We start from the raw sequence: 15,181 nt of genomic DNA on the forward strand, positions 1-15,181 counted from the left end.
TGGCGGCAGTTTTCACAGTGAAACACGCAGTAACACAGTCTTTTAAGCGCAATTCTTCAGGCGCACAGTACCCGGTGGGACCAGGCACGAAATCCTGTTCGTGACGCCAAAGTTGACTCGCCCACCCCAGGGCTATGGGACACCTGGTGCCGGGCCGGACTAGTCCGGTTGTAGTCAGTGGTGGCTGGGCCCGGCTCCGTGGCCCTGGTGGGTGTCAGTAGAATATGTGGCTTGCTTAATAATGTTTGTGTTCGTGACGCCACCTGTGGTATGTGGCTATTAAGCCGCTGCTGCTGTGTGGGGCCTCCAGGATGGTGTTTATAGCAGCAATGGTGGTTCTGCTCCCCACAGGTGGAGCAATGCCCGGGGCACAGTTGGTGCTTGTGAATGTCTATGCAGCTGAAATAACAGAGATCACTCCAAGGGTGCAGTTCAAGTTCTTTACTCACACTTCTTGTCACAGTACTGTAGGGACCCTTGGACTGCTGGGACCACCGTCAGGGACCTCCACCGTTTCTGGGTGGTTCTGAGAGTGAAAGCCGGTACCCTTCTCTTAGTGTCTCTTTCTTCTGCTGTCTTCCTTAGCCTTGCCTTTGATAGAATAAACCTGGCTTGGCCTCCACTACAGCCTCCAGGCTGGGGGGTCACCTGTCGGCTGATTACCCCTTTTCTGAAAGGTCTGCTATGGGTTCTGGCCCTGGGAGTCTACAACGTTCCCTGGGCCTCGGTTTTTTACTGTTTGGAGATTGTCTTTGCACTCCTCCAGTCTCTAGGGACCGTCCCCTGTCGCAGCTTGATCACTCCACCGATGTTCTTGTGGAACAGGCCACCACAGCTCTAAACTGCCCTGGACAGCTCTACAGACTACCCGTGGCCCTGCGACTCCTTCTGTTCTCTGCGTGGTGTCACCTGGACCCTCCGAGTCCCAGGATCTTCACCAGGAAGCGTCTCTTTCTGTTTCTCAGCTCCTGACTGACTTGGAGCCTTTCTTTCCTTCTTTCTTTCTTTCTTTTCTCCTCCTTGCCTGCCTCCAGCAGGCCTCCTCCTCCCTCCTTTTTCTCGTTCTTCTTCTCCAACTACATGCTCACTCTCTCCCTCCCTGAGGTAGACTCACTAAACTTGACCTTCCTCTCTGTGTCTGCTCTCAGATGGCTCCTCCCACCTCCCCAGTTGCCCTGTTCTACCCTATAGGAGCAGGGATGGGTCTTACGACCCCTCCCAGCATACAGCATGGGTGGGCTGTCTGCCACTTTCCCTGGTCCCAGTGTGTTCCTAGCAATGGGTGTAGTGTGGATTTACCAGGGGACCGGAGTTCACTCTCTTCCTCTCTCAGAATGGGGCATCACACCGCTGGATGGGGTGCAATGACCTGTGGCGACGGAAGCCTCAGGGGCGCCACATATGTATGTTCTCCCCGTGTTTGCGTGGGTTTCCTCCGGGTTCTCCGGTTTCCTCCCACACTCCAAAGACATACAGATAGAGACTCTACATTGTGAGTCCCAATGGGGACAGTGTTTCTGATGGATGTAAAACGCTGTGGAATTTATAGCGCTATCTACATGGGTAAATATTAATATTGTATATTACTTATATTAATGCCAAGTTACAGAGGTGTCCAATGATTATTGGGGGAAAACCCTATTTCTGAAAGGTATATTTCACTGCTGGTGTTGCTTCACAGCTCTCAATGTTAGAACATATTTCCATAGAAACCTGAAGCAGAGAAGCAAAATGACAGATTTTTTTTTGTTGCTGACCAATTTTTGAAGTCTGCCAACAGTGCTGGATATCACAATGAACTATAAAGTCACAGTAATGGCATTGATGTACTAGAACAGCAAATATCATTCTGTTATTCAGTGTGCAAAGACTACGCGAGCGTTCATATGAAACGTATTTTAGATTTGAGACTGCGTAAGGGTCCTGTTGAATTGAATACGTAAGGCATGATGTTTATAACGTATTTGTCAATTTCGTAAATACTTGTTTTATCCTTAAAAACACTAATTCTGGAACATCTTTGCTTAGAATTCTGCTTTATGCTGCTCCTGGTAAATTGACATATCCGGTGTTCCTAACTCCTTTATCATAAAGCTGGAGTCACACACAACGACAGCGACAACGACGTTGCTGTTACGTCACCATTTTCTGTGACGCAACAGCGACCTTGTAAGTCATTACATGATCGCTACTTAGCTGTCAAACATGTAGTTTTAAGCAACGACGCAGCAGCGATCATAATGACCTCGACGGTCTTCAGCCCATGTCACTGCCTTCAGCGTCGTCGCGATCATCGTTGCTACGGTGTCAAACACAAGGATTCATGAGGCGCACCGGGATAGCAGCGATCAAAAAATTCAAGTACGAGCAGCGATCTCGCAGCAGGGGTCTGATCGTTGTTAGATGTCACACATAGCAACGACGACGGCAAGGTCGCTGCTACGTCACAGAAAATGGCGACTTAGCAGCGAAGTCGTCGTCGTTGTCGCTGTGTGTGACATGGCCTTAAGAGTATGTCCCTGTACGGTCTGACGCTGTGCAATCAGAGCTTACCGTGTAGGGACATCACCTACTGACAAAGGGAATGATAACGCTCAGCTGTCGATTTATGCACACAATTCCAGGTCACAAGGCAGAGGTCTAAGAAAAGATGCTCCACAGTTGTTATTTCATGGGAAATACAAATATTTGCTAAACAAGACAAGTCAGGAGACCTGAGAGGTCCTCTCTAACCTTGGTAATAAAATGCATATTAATTGTAGTTGTTATTTTTAGATTTCTTTTGTTTGTTGTATGCAAACAAATGTGATAAAATCAATGAAAATTATGTCATAGACCCCGGTTTGACACATTACCTTTGGTGAACTGAATGAGAACATTCAGCAAAAATATTTCTTGCACCATATATTATTTTTTACTTGTTTACTTTTGTAAACATTTTATATGTTGTTTTGTTTATAGATCAACTTCAGAGACTAAAGTGCACTTTACACGCAGCAACATCGCTAGCAATGTCGCTACCGAAAGCACCCGCCCCCGTCGTTTGTGCGTCACGGGCAAATCGCTGCCAGTGGCACACAATATCGCTAGGACCCGTCACACATACTTACCTTCCTAGCGATGTCGCTGAGGGCAGCGAACAACTTCTTTTTTTAAGGGGGAGTTTGTGCAGCGTCACAGCAACGTCACACGGCAGGCGTGCAATAGAAGCGGAGGGGCGGAGATCAGCCGCATTAACGACACGCCCACCTCGTTGCTGGAGGACGCAGGTACGTTGTTGCTCGTCGTTCCCGGGGTGTCACACATAGCAATGTGTGCTGCCTCAGGAACGACAAACAACCTGCGTCCAGAACAAGGAACGATTTTTGGGAAATGAACGACATGTCAACTATCAACGATTAGGTGAGTATTTCTGATCGTTAACACTCGCTCATAGGTGTCACACGCAACCACATCGCTAACAAGGCCGGATGTGTGTCACAAATTCCGTTACCCCGTCAACATATCATTAGTGATATCGTTGCATGTAAAGCCCCCTCTAGATAGGTAAGTCAGACAAATGAGAAACTATATGAAGTGTCTCAAAATTAATCACCAGCCTTCTTGTCGTTTTGCAAAATATCAAATGGAACACTAAATTGAGAAAAAAAGTCTTTGGTCCTCCAGTTACTATATATATGTAGTTATGCCATAACTAAAAAGACTTTCACAATAAATTTGATGCTAAAAATTGCAGACAAAGATGGGCATAATCTCCATATTTAAAGCTAGAAATGTCAAAAATTTTGGAGTACATAATTTTTGTTTTTCTTTATTTTTAATTATATGTGATGCAAACCATTTGACTGTCAAGAGAAAAATAAGCCTTAAAGCATCAGTCCAGAATTGTTTTTATTTCGAGCCAGGAGTGGTATCACTGATGCATGTTCCTTGTCCCTAATAATTTTCTTATCAGCAGCTATCTTTTGCTGTTCTTGGAGCCACTCCGGTCTTGTTCTGCTGGTTGTGATTAGCTGGATCGCTCCAGTGTTTGCTGGGGGAATCAGAAGTCACTTCTCAATGTAAGTCTATGGGAGCCAGAACATGGCTTCATAGCTCTGTCATCATTAGTTCCGCCTTCCAGTCAGACAGAGGCTGCGGTTCCAAGCTGTGTCGGGAAGAAAAGATTTTGGTACCGTGTTAGCCAGTTGAAAAATTATTGAATGCTCTCAGTGAGAGGAACAAAATTATAATCTTGTGATACTTTTTAATGGCTAACTAAAATAAAGTGATGTTACAAAGCAAGCTTTCGAGATATCTCAGGTCCCTTCATCAGGCATGGTATGACAGATATTTTGTCATACCATGCCTGATGAAGGGACCTGAGATGTCTCGAAAGCTTGCTTGGTAACATCTCTTTATTTTAGTTAGCTATTAAAAAGTATCACAAGATTATAATTTTGTTCCTCTCACTGGAAAGAAAAGAAGACTGGTAAGTATTCAAGAAACAGACATTAGTGATATCACTCTGCCAGTGAAAAAAAACAAAACTCAGAAAAGTGCTTTAATGGATGTACTGCATATTCTAGCAACAAAGGACTGTTTTATTGTTAATCTTTTATCAGACAAATTCATTAAACTTGTTAAAAACAATTGCTTTCTTTTAATACAGTATACAATTCTAGTTAGGAATGTATGTGCTACAAATTCCTGCTCATGTATTTTAGCAAATTTTAGCTAAAAAGTGAGTACTTGTGTGAGACCTATTTCACTCTAAGGCCTAAAACACACGGCATGAAAATTGGTGCGAGTGGAATGTGATAAAACATCGCATTCCACTCGGACCAATATTACTCTACGTGCCAGCACCCATGAGTGATTATTTTCTCAGCCCTAATCGGTATGCTGCGACTGTAATGCGAGACTCTTTCTCTCACACCCATTCAAGTGTATGGGGAAAGAGAAAAATCGCACTGCACTCGCGTTACACCGGTGTACCGCGAGTACAGGGCGAGAATGGCATTAGCCGGCTATGGAGGAGAGAGGGAGATAAATCCCTCCCTCTTCTCCACAGCATCGGCCCTCCCCTCCTCAGTGCTGGCCCTCCCCTCCTCAGAGCCTGCCCCCCGCAGCTGAGGTCCGCTCGCACGATTGGACCTCAGTCACAGTGACACTCACATGAAACTCGGCTCCTGCTGTGCTACCAGCATGAGCCGAGTGTCATGCGAGGATCGCAGTAGATCCCCATGTGGCCCCGGCCTCATAATGAAGTGCTACAATATACTGTGGGTAGTGAGTACCCATAGGGGGTTTTCCCTAATTAGACACCCTATGTAAAGTAATGAATGAATGAAAGTTTTCATGATACAGTGATGCTTGAATGTTTGTGAACACTTCTAAAAGTAGTTAAGGAATATTAAATGAAACAAATGAGCCAAAAATATATGACTGTCATTTTTTTTTAAATGAGCAAAATAAATTTTGTGCAAAAGTATGTGCACCTTTAGTATAAGCAGATAATTTAAAATGTAATTTGATTTGTTTGAATCGGTTGAACAGGGATCTTTCAAAGTCTGATCTTCTCTACACGTTTGTGGAAATATATCATGGCAAAAACAATGGAAATTTCTGTGGGCCTCAGAAGAATAATTTTGGATGCTCGTTGGCTATAAAAGGTTACAAAACCATCTCTAAAGTGACTGAACTCCAACAATGCAACGTCAGAAAGATTGTGTACAAAGATTGTGTACAAATAAGACTATTATCATCCTCCGCAATCTAAATCCTCCTCCAATCTAAAAGGTAAGCGACAGCGACAACGAGGTCGCTGTTATGTCACCATTTTCTGTGACGTAACAGCGACCTTGTAAGTCGCTGTTATGATCGCTGCTTAGCTGTCAAACACAGCGACGCAGCAGCGATCATAACGTCGCTACATGTGCAGAGAGCAGGCAGCCGCGCACACTGCTTAGCGCTGGCTCCTTGCTCTCCTAGCTACAGTACACATCGGGTTAATTACCTACTGCAGCCACATCTGCAGCCACATGTGCAGAGAGCAGGAGCTGGCGCTGGCAGCTTAGAGCGGCGGAGGCTGGTAACGAAGGTAAATATCGGGTAACCACCTTGGTTACCCGATGTTTACCTTAGTTACAGCTTACCGCAGGCTGTCAGACGCCGGCTCCTGCTCCCTGCACATTCAGGATTGTTTCTCTCTCGCTGTCACACAGAGCGATGTGTGCTTATCAGCGGGAGAGCAACAATAAAAAACTAACCAGGGCTGTGTGTAACGAGCAGCGATCTCACAGCAGGGGCCAGATCACTGCTCAGTGTCACACACAGCGAGATCGCTAATGAGGTCACTGCTGCGTCACAAAAACCGTGACTCAGCAGCGATCTCAGCAGCGATCTCGCTGTGTGTGAAGCACCCCTTAGTCCGCGAGGTCATAATGGAACCCAAGGTAACCTCTAAGCAAATATGGGCCTCTCTCACACTAGCTAATGTTAATGAGTCCACTATCAAGAGGACACTGAACAAAAATGGCATGCATGGCAGGGTTGCAAAAAGAAAAAGCACTTCCCTTAAAAAAGAAGATTTTTGCCCAACTACAGTTTGCTAAAGTTCACCTGGACAAGCAAGAAGGCTAGTGGAACAGTATTTTGTGGATGAATAGTAACAAAATACAACTTTTTAGATTAAATGAGAAGCGTTATGTTTGGAGAAAGGAAAAACACTGCATTACAACATACCAACTGTGAAATATAAATATCATGGTTTGGGCATGTTTAGCTGCCTCTGGGCCAGGATGCCTTGCCATTATTTATGGAACAATGAATTCTGAATCTGTCAGGATGCTGTTGTCCTTCTGCGTATTGACCCCTAGTGGCTGAAATTATTAATCCTGATAATTGTGCTGCATTTCAATTCCTTAACACTAGAGGCTGCTGTTGTGTTCTGCAGTTGCCCTTTACTAACATGTCACATTCTGAATCTGTGGAAGCCATCTGTTTCTTGTATGGGCCTACTTACAGCAATATGGAACATTCACTCATTGCTTAAGTATTGTACCTAGCTGTTTTTCTAGGTTCAGTCTCCAGCTCCTGAGAACTGCCTTATCCAGACTTTTCCCACTCTTCTCAAAGTTGTTGTCCACTTCTCCTATTGCTACATCCAAGGACCTCTTCTACCGCTTGCTGTTCCCTGTTCGTATTCCTCCAGCCATTGGATTCCAGCTGTGCTCCACCACTATTGCAACAGAATCATATTATCAAATTCTAAAGGAAAATGTCAGAACATCTGACCATGAGCTGATTCTCAAGAGGACATTGGGTATGAAGTGCGGGGTGACTTAACCCCTTCACCCTTCGCCGATTTTCCGTTTTTTTTTGTTTTTTTCCTTTGCTCCTTTTCTTCCAAAAGCTGTAACTTTTTTTTTTTTTCCATTTATCTTGCCATATGAGGGCTTGTTTTTTGCTGGATGAGTTGTACTTGTAAATGAAATCATGAGTTTTAGCATACAGTGTACTGGAAAATAACAAATTCTAAGGGGTACTTTGCACGTTGCGACATCGCTAGCATCAGCTACCGATGCCGAGCGCGATAGTACCCACCCCCATCGCACATGCGATATCTTGTGATAACTGCCGTAGCGAACATTATCGCTGCGGCAGCTTCACACGCACTTACCTGCCCTGCGACGTCGCTCTGGCTGGCGAGCCGCCTCCTTCCTATGGGGGCGGGTCGTGCGGCGTCACAGCGACATCACACGGCAGGCGGCCAATAGAAGCGGAGGGGCGGAGATGAGCGGGACGTAGACACATCCCGCCTACTTCCTTCCTTCCACATAGCCGGTGGAGGCAGGTAAGGAGATGTTCCTCGCTCCTGCGGCTTCACACACAGTGATGAGTGCTGCCGCAGGAACGAGGAACAACATCGTATCTCCTATTGGTGCGACATTATGAAAATGACCGACGCTACACAGATCACCGATTTTCGACGCTTTTGCGATCGTTTAACGGCTCATCTAGGCTTTACACATTGCGACATCGTTACCGGTGCCGGATGTGCGTCACTTTCGATTTGACCCCGACGATATCGCAGTAGCGATGTCGCAACGTGCAAAGTACCCCTTAGTGCGCAAAGATTGCACAAAAAGTGCGATTTCATGATTGTTTTGGGGCTATTTCATTCCCCGTGTTCACTATATGGTAAAACTGATGTGTTGGTGTGATGCCTCAGGTCGGTATGAGTTTGTAGATACCAAACATGTATAGGCTTACTTTTATCTAAGAGGTTAAAAAAATTCAGAAGTTTGTCCAAAAACCTTTTATGCCATTTTCCACGACCCGTAGTGTTCTCATGTTTCAGGATAAGGGGCTCAGTAACAGCTTATTTTTTGTGTTATGAGCTGAAATTTTTAACTGTAGCATATCTGCGCAAATGCTGCTTTTTGATCTCCTGTTATAACATTTTGCTATAGCATTTTGCGCAAAATTTACGACCTAAAAACGTAGTGCTGGCATTTGGTATTTTTTTTACCACTATGCCATTTACCAATCAGATAAACTGATTTTACATTTTGATAGATCGGACATTTTTTAAAGCGTCAATACCAAATATGTGTACTTTTTTAACTCTTTAATTTTCAATGGGGCGAATGGTAGGGTGATTTGAACTTTTAGGTTTTTATATTTTTTTTAATTTTTTAAAACTTTTTTAACTTTTTTATTGGTTTTACTTGTTCTCCTAAGGGGCTATAAAGTAAAATAATGGTTGTCCAGTGCTCCGGACTGAACAGGCTAATCAAATAAGATTTCCAGGTTTTTTATCGCTTTGTGCGCAAATAAAAATATTTACATTGTGGATCAGGCAATCTCCATACAGAGGAAAAAAATTTGACAATGACAGCGCGTGTTGGCTAGCTGGTGTAGCCTTTGTCAAGGGGCTATATGGATTAGCAGTCTGATCGCTTGTTCATTTCTCCTGATCAAAGCTGCACAGCTCAGATTGGCAGAAATTGTCTTTTGTTACAGCAAGCACTCTGCCATCTGTAACAGAAAGTGAGTCATGATAGCAACAAGAGTCATCATATGACCCTCTGCTACCATGGCAACCATCGACTCCCCATGATCACGTCATAGGGCCTCAATTGGCGGCGGGTAAGTGCACGTTACCTGCTGCGGTGCTTTAAATTGCGCTGTGACATTTTTACAGCATGATCTAAGGGGTTAACAGGCGCAGGTGGATCCGTAGGTGGATCGTAGATCCACCTGCACCTGATAGCCGCACATGTCTGCTGTACAAATCAACAGACATGTGCGGGACTCATTGCAGCAGCCGGCGGTGATTATACCGACATGAGCTATGACGTACCTAGTATGTTTAATGTCGGTAAGGGGTTAAAGAACACAAAGTATTCTACAAAAGAATGGTTGAAGAAGAATAAAGTCCAATACTAAGGACCACGGGGTATTCACTGTGAGAGGAAGAAAAGCGATTCCGGCAGCTAAATAGGAAAGGGATCTTTACAGTTAGAGCAGTCAGATTTTGGAATGTCCTACCACAAGAGGTAGTAATGACATTTCAGTTTTAAAAAAGGGCTGGATGATTTCCTCAGTATACACAACATTGTTGGTTATAAATGACAATGACAAAATGTATAATTGGTAGAGGAAGGTTGAACTAAATGGATCTAGGTCTTTTTTCAACCTATGGAACTATGGAATTATATTTAGAAATTTGCAATTCAAAGTTCTGACTATAATCCTATAGATATATTGTAGAAGGACCTAAAGAGAGCAGATCATTGGGAATGACAGGATAACATATCAAAGTTGAAGCTGGTTTATATTGAGGAATAGGCTAAATTTTCTCCAAGCTGATGTATAGGATTAATCAACAATTGCCAGTTATTGCTTCTCTAGGAGGTCACACCAGAACAGAGGTTCACATATTTTTGCCACTTAAAGGCATGAGAAATTGTATCATTTTTCAAATTTAATAAAACATGACCAAGTCTAATATTTTTTACCCTTTCATTATTTGGTTCACTGTATCACAATTGTGTATCTATAATACCGATTGAAAGAAAATACATTGACAACATTTGAGAGTTAGTCAAAATAACAATAGTGAAGAAGTTGCTTTCAATTGTTTATTGTTACTCTGGACTTACTGTTCAATTTGCTTGTTTCCCGTGCACCATCATTAACCCCTGTATAAATCATTTTGGATATGACTAGTTTAACAAGTGCACAGTAATGTAGTCTATTAAACTACCGGTTATCATTCTTTGCTTCAGGACACATATCCAGTTTTTTTAAGAAGATGTACACAGCCAAAGTCATTGAGTACACATTGTCTGGCGTAATCTAGTTTTATCTACAGAATCTGACGCAACTTGGATAGGTTTGGTCCTTCATCTTGGTTGTGATTGGTTTAGAGCTTACACTCCCTCTTGTCTTTAAATATTACACAGCTGTATGACACAGGAAAACGCTTCACAATTGTATCTGACCAAAAAAAGATTTTCAAAATCGGTTCCATACAAAGTGGGCAGAGTGGACTTTGAGGTATATTCTTATTTTTATTGTATTTCACTATTTGTTAGTTTAGTAATCGCTTTTCTATTTCTAATTAACTCTCACAGAACAATATTGTAATTTATTTTATACTGATTTATTTCACAATTTGTACTCATTAGAAAAGCAAATTATAGCTCATGCATATTTTTGTAGACTACTCAATACTCAATATTTAATTCTGCCTTTCATCTACTTTTAAAATGGCAATTTACCGGAAATGACATTCTGAATAATTGTTAGTAGTTTGTATAAGTTGGCTGTAAGTAATGATTTTTTTTCTCACTATGAATTTGTACTCAGATATTCTGTAATGTTATAATTTTGCATCATAGATAATTATATATGTGTGTGTAAATATATGTTCTCCTCATAGGGATTATTTTAGTAACTGAAGATAAGAAGCACCTTGTTCCGTTTTCATTCAGTTACTTATGTGCCTTATGGAATAACATAAGCCATTGTATTTTTCTCCGTCAGTAATTAGGAATTAAGCAATGTCACAGTGTATTTTATATGCAACAATCCAGCAATTCAGCAATTGATATACAAGGTCTACCTCCAATAGAATCAATATATAATCAGATATCCAATTATATATTGGTTTACACCACATTTGTGACGCACGATCTACTGGTAGCCAAATATGTGCTATAAAAAAGTATTACCTTGTAATTTAAGGGCATATTGGACACATACTTCAGATGTTTCTGCATATATGGCAACTTTCCACAACTATAGTTTTAACCTAGCCTTAAAAGCATTGCACTGAAACAGGCAGAATGAGTTGCCAGTGCATTAAAGAGGTTGTCCACTACTTTTACATTGATAGCATACCCTTAAGATAGGTCATCAATGTTTGATTGGCCAAAGTCCAACAACCCGCACCCCAATCAGCTCAGTCGGCAGCAGGTGGCCGGAAATGCTTAGTTCCGGAGATGCTCCGTTCTGATAGCGGCCACGGCCGAGTATTGCACATCCGCCTCCTATTGATTTGAATGGGAGGCAGATGTGCAGTACCCATCTGTGACAACTATTAGTTGACAGGGCAGCTCCGGAAGTGAGTATTTCCGTCCGCCTGCTAGGATTTAGGACAGTTGATTGGCGTAGTGCTCGGTGTTGGACCCCGGCCGATCAGACTTTGATGACCTATCATTGTTGCAAAAAAATATATCATCTTTAACAACCCATAGAAGTGACAGCAATGTTTCGTTTCACAGTAACTGCTTGAGAAAAGTTCCGGAGGAACCAAAACGTTGTTGTCTCTTCTATGGGTTATTAAGTAGGATCTATTTTTTTGCAACAATGGAGTCCAACCTGCATCTATTTATGATAGATAGATAGATAGATAGATAGATATATAGATAGAATCATAGATAGAATCATAGATAGATAGATAGATAGATAGATAGATAGATGTTACTATTCAGGTGGAAATATTAGAGAACTGGAAAAGCTTTCAGGTTCAATAGTAGTAAGTACGTTAAATTAGTAATCAATGCTTATCAGAAGGGTTTTTAATGGTTTCTTTATGTTTTATTTGCAGTACAGAGTGTTCTGAAAACTGACACACGGTGTGAGAACCCTTAATAAGAACGATAGTGTTTGCTTTGAAGAAAGGTGTGCATCAATTCATTAACTGCTGACTGCTTAAAATGGACCGCATGGAACTGCAAAGAGTCAACACTGAACCTGATAATGACAGCAACAGTGGAGAGAGCACTGAAGACGGATATTGCAAAGATATGGATGTTGAAAAGGTTACTATAAACAGGTAAGTTGTCAGAAGCATCAAACCTAAACAATTCACAAATTTCTAAGAAGTTTTACGTTGGTTACAAGCAGAGGATACAAGTCAAATATTCTATAGCTGGCACAATGAGAATAATCAATACTGTCGCTGTTGTCTAGTTGTCAAATTAAACATCTGATAGGAGACACATCCAATATTATATGCTTTACTATACTATAGTTTAAGAATTTTTTAATAACGCGTACATCGTAATATACTGTATCCTATCCCTTGTAGACTGTGAGCCCTCGCGGGAAGCGTCCTCTCTCCTCCTGTACCAGTCTGTGCCTCATATTGTCCATGATTATTGTACTTGATTTTATGTAAACCCTTTTCATATGTAAAGCGCCATGGAATAAATAGCGCTATAATAATAAATAATAATAATTGGGGAATTAATACTGTTATAAGACAACTGTATAATTGACCCTCCATGCTTTTGCTCAATAAGGATTCTTTGCCTCAGTATATTTGGAGTATTTCTCCATTTCTTTCCATTTCCAGTGAATTCAATATCATAGGCTTCTTTTTATGTATGAGCCCAAGGCTAAAAATATGAATATATAAAGGTATTAGGTATCGGGCACAAGAAACGATTGTACTTCACTTGTAAAAATTAGATTATGTACAAGGTATAGAGGTTTTATATAGGAGCAGCGGTATACAGTAAAACATTTAAATAAGCTTCAACATGTTCTGAATAACATGACATAACAAGTAGAAAGTGACAACTAAATGGATTGTGGCTTGGGTAACAAATCATGTGTACCATCAAGCTTCAGAAATGTGCCAGAAGGATTGCTGTTGTGAGTATATAGTGGAGTAGTGAAATATCTTACTCAGTATATGTCCTATAAATATGAAACTGTAGAATATTCCATTTTCATAGCTTTATAAATGTGTAATTATTTGGCTTAAAAATAATGAGTATCATGCATTTAAGATTGTTTAGTAAACTGTATCATGCTCATAACATGGATATATATCATTACTTTCTCAGTCAATATGTAAATGAAGAAGATGCCGAAAGTCGAAAGTTTCTAACTAACGGGATGGGTGGAAATAAGAAATTAGATGACTACACAGAAGAGCATGTAAGTAATGTATTTCTGCATCAAATAAAATAAAAATGTTCGAATCCTTTTATGTTACATTACTTTTGTATATTAGTCTTTTTATTAAGCCTCTTTTCTCCTACTGGCATTTGCCTACACATCTAGTGCTTTCTAGTTATGTGTATATATAATTTAACTAACTCTAATCTAGATTTCAACTTTCAGTCTGATATTTCCCTTGTGAAACATTGTCCTTAACCCCACGACTTTAGCAATTTATAAATTTGAATTGTGTATAATTATTAACTTCTGCTTGCACAACAGTTCTACGCACATTATAGAAAAAAAACATCAAATGATTGAGAAATCTATGACTTCTTGGCAGAAAATAAGTTCACAAAATTTAAATTCCAGTAATTTAAAAAAAACCTCTCTTGACTTTTTCCAAAAGCATCCTGGAACCACTTCCTTTGGAATGTCAGTGTTCAACCTTGGGAATGCCATCATGGGCAGTGGAATTCTCGGCCTTTCCTATGCCATGGCCAATACAGGCATCGTGTTGTTTGTGTAAGTACTGCTAACTATCGAATCAAAGTACATAAAAATGAGAGCAACTATGTAAATTATTATGTGTGGATACATTTATGATATACCTGTTTAGATATCATCCCATAGACTAGAGGCCCATACCACTGAAAAATGTTTTGCCAACCGGTAACTATACATATTACTTTCAAACCAGTTTGCGAGCACAAACAAAAGATCACAATAGAAAAGTTGAGCCTCTCCCTCCAGAATTTCAGTTTTTAAACTCAGGGATCAGCTTGTGATTGGTTCCTTAGTTCTTCTAGGTACATCATGTAAAAAATTGCTTGACTTAAGACCACTTTACACACAGAGATAAATCTGCGGCAGATCTGTGGTTGCAGTGAAATTGTGGACAATCAGTGCCAGGTTTGTGGCTGTGTACAAATGGAACAATATGTCCATGACTTCACTGCAACCACAGATGTGCCAAAGATTTATCTCTGCGTGTAAAGTGGCCTTTATTCTCCAAGCATACTGTATTTCAAACCCAGTGAGCTCAAGGTAGTTGTATCAGCTGGTACCTGGCAGAACATAAACTTATAAGAAGGAACATACATACTATGGGCAATATGATCTTTTAAGAAAAAGCATTGCACAATACTGCTGGCTCATCAGGCTCAAGTTGATTTTTTTATATTCAGATGTTTGGCTGAATAGTCTTGTTTGAACAAAGATAGTATATAAATCATGTCAGATAAGCATGAATGATTGCAGTGTATGTATTTGGAGAAGACAGAACTGTAATTGCCTTAACTACCGTACACTTCTAAGATAGATATTGGTATGAATGAATTAAATCTGATCAATGGTGCACAACACATAGTACAATGGTAATCCATATGGCTGCTTTGGTACCAATTGTTAATGATGTCCAACAGAAGGTTGGAATTCTCCCCCATTTGTGGTGTGAAGGTGAACCTATGAAGTCTGCCAGAGCTAGGTTTACCCTCACCTGGGCCAAAGGTTAAGTACACTGACCTGATTCTGCATCCAAATACTATGACCTAGGTGGCTTGTCAATACCCTTCCTGGCACCTAGTTTCCCCCAACTACACTCTTGACGTCTGCTATAGCTTTCTGTCTAAAGAACTATGTCATAAAGAAAAAGATATTTAGCTCAAGAATATATAGTTTCTTTGATCACAAGAAGAACTGTCAATCACTTTGTATAGGATTGAGTTTAGAAAGC

General features: G+C 41.1%; 1 protein-coding gene across 2 annotated transcripts in view; it reads left to right on the forward strand.

Annotated features, from left to right (window-relative positions):
• SLC38A4 (solute carrier family 38 member 4) overlaps positions 1–15,181 on the forward strand; it is a 205,666-nt gene that overhangs the window by 150,563 nt on the left and 39,922 nt on the right. For both annotated transcript variants that reach the window (XM_075344957.1, XM_075344958.1), the window contains exons 2-4: positions 12,104–12,331; positions 13,350–13,443; positions 13,856–13,971. In XM_075344957.1, the coding sequence (XP_075201072.1) occupies positions 12,213–12,331; positions 13,350–13,443; positions 13,856–13,971 (329 nt within the window). In that variant the 5' untranslated portion in view covers positions 12,104–12,212. The remainder of the gene's footprint in view (positions 1–12,103; positions 12,332–13,349; positions 13,444–13,855; positions 13,972–15,181) is intronic.

Source organism: Anomaloglossus baeobatrachus, chromosome 4 (genome assembly GCF_048569485.1).
Source record: "Anomaloglossus baeobatrachus isolate aAnoBae1 chromosome 4, aAnoBae1.hap1, whole genome shotgun sequence".
Lineage (NCBI taxonomy): Eukaryota > Metazoa > Chordata > Amphibia > Anura > Aromobatidae > Anomaloglossus > Anomaloglossus baeobatrachus.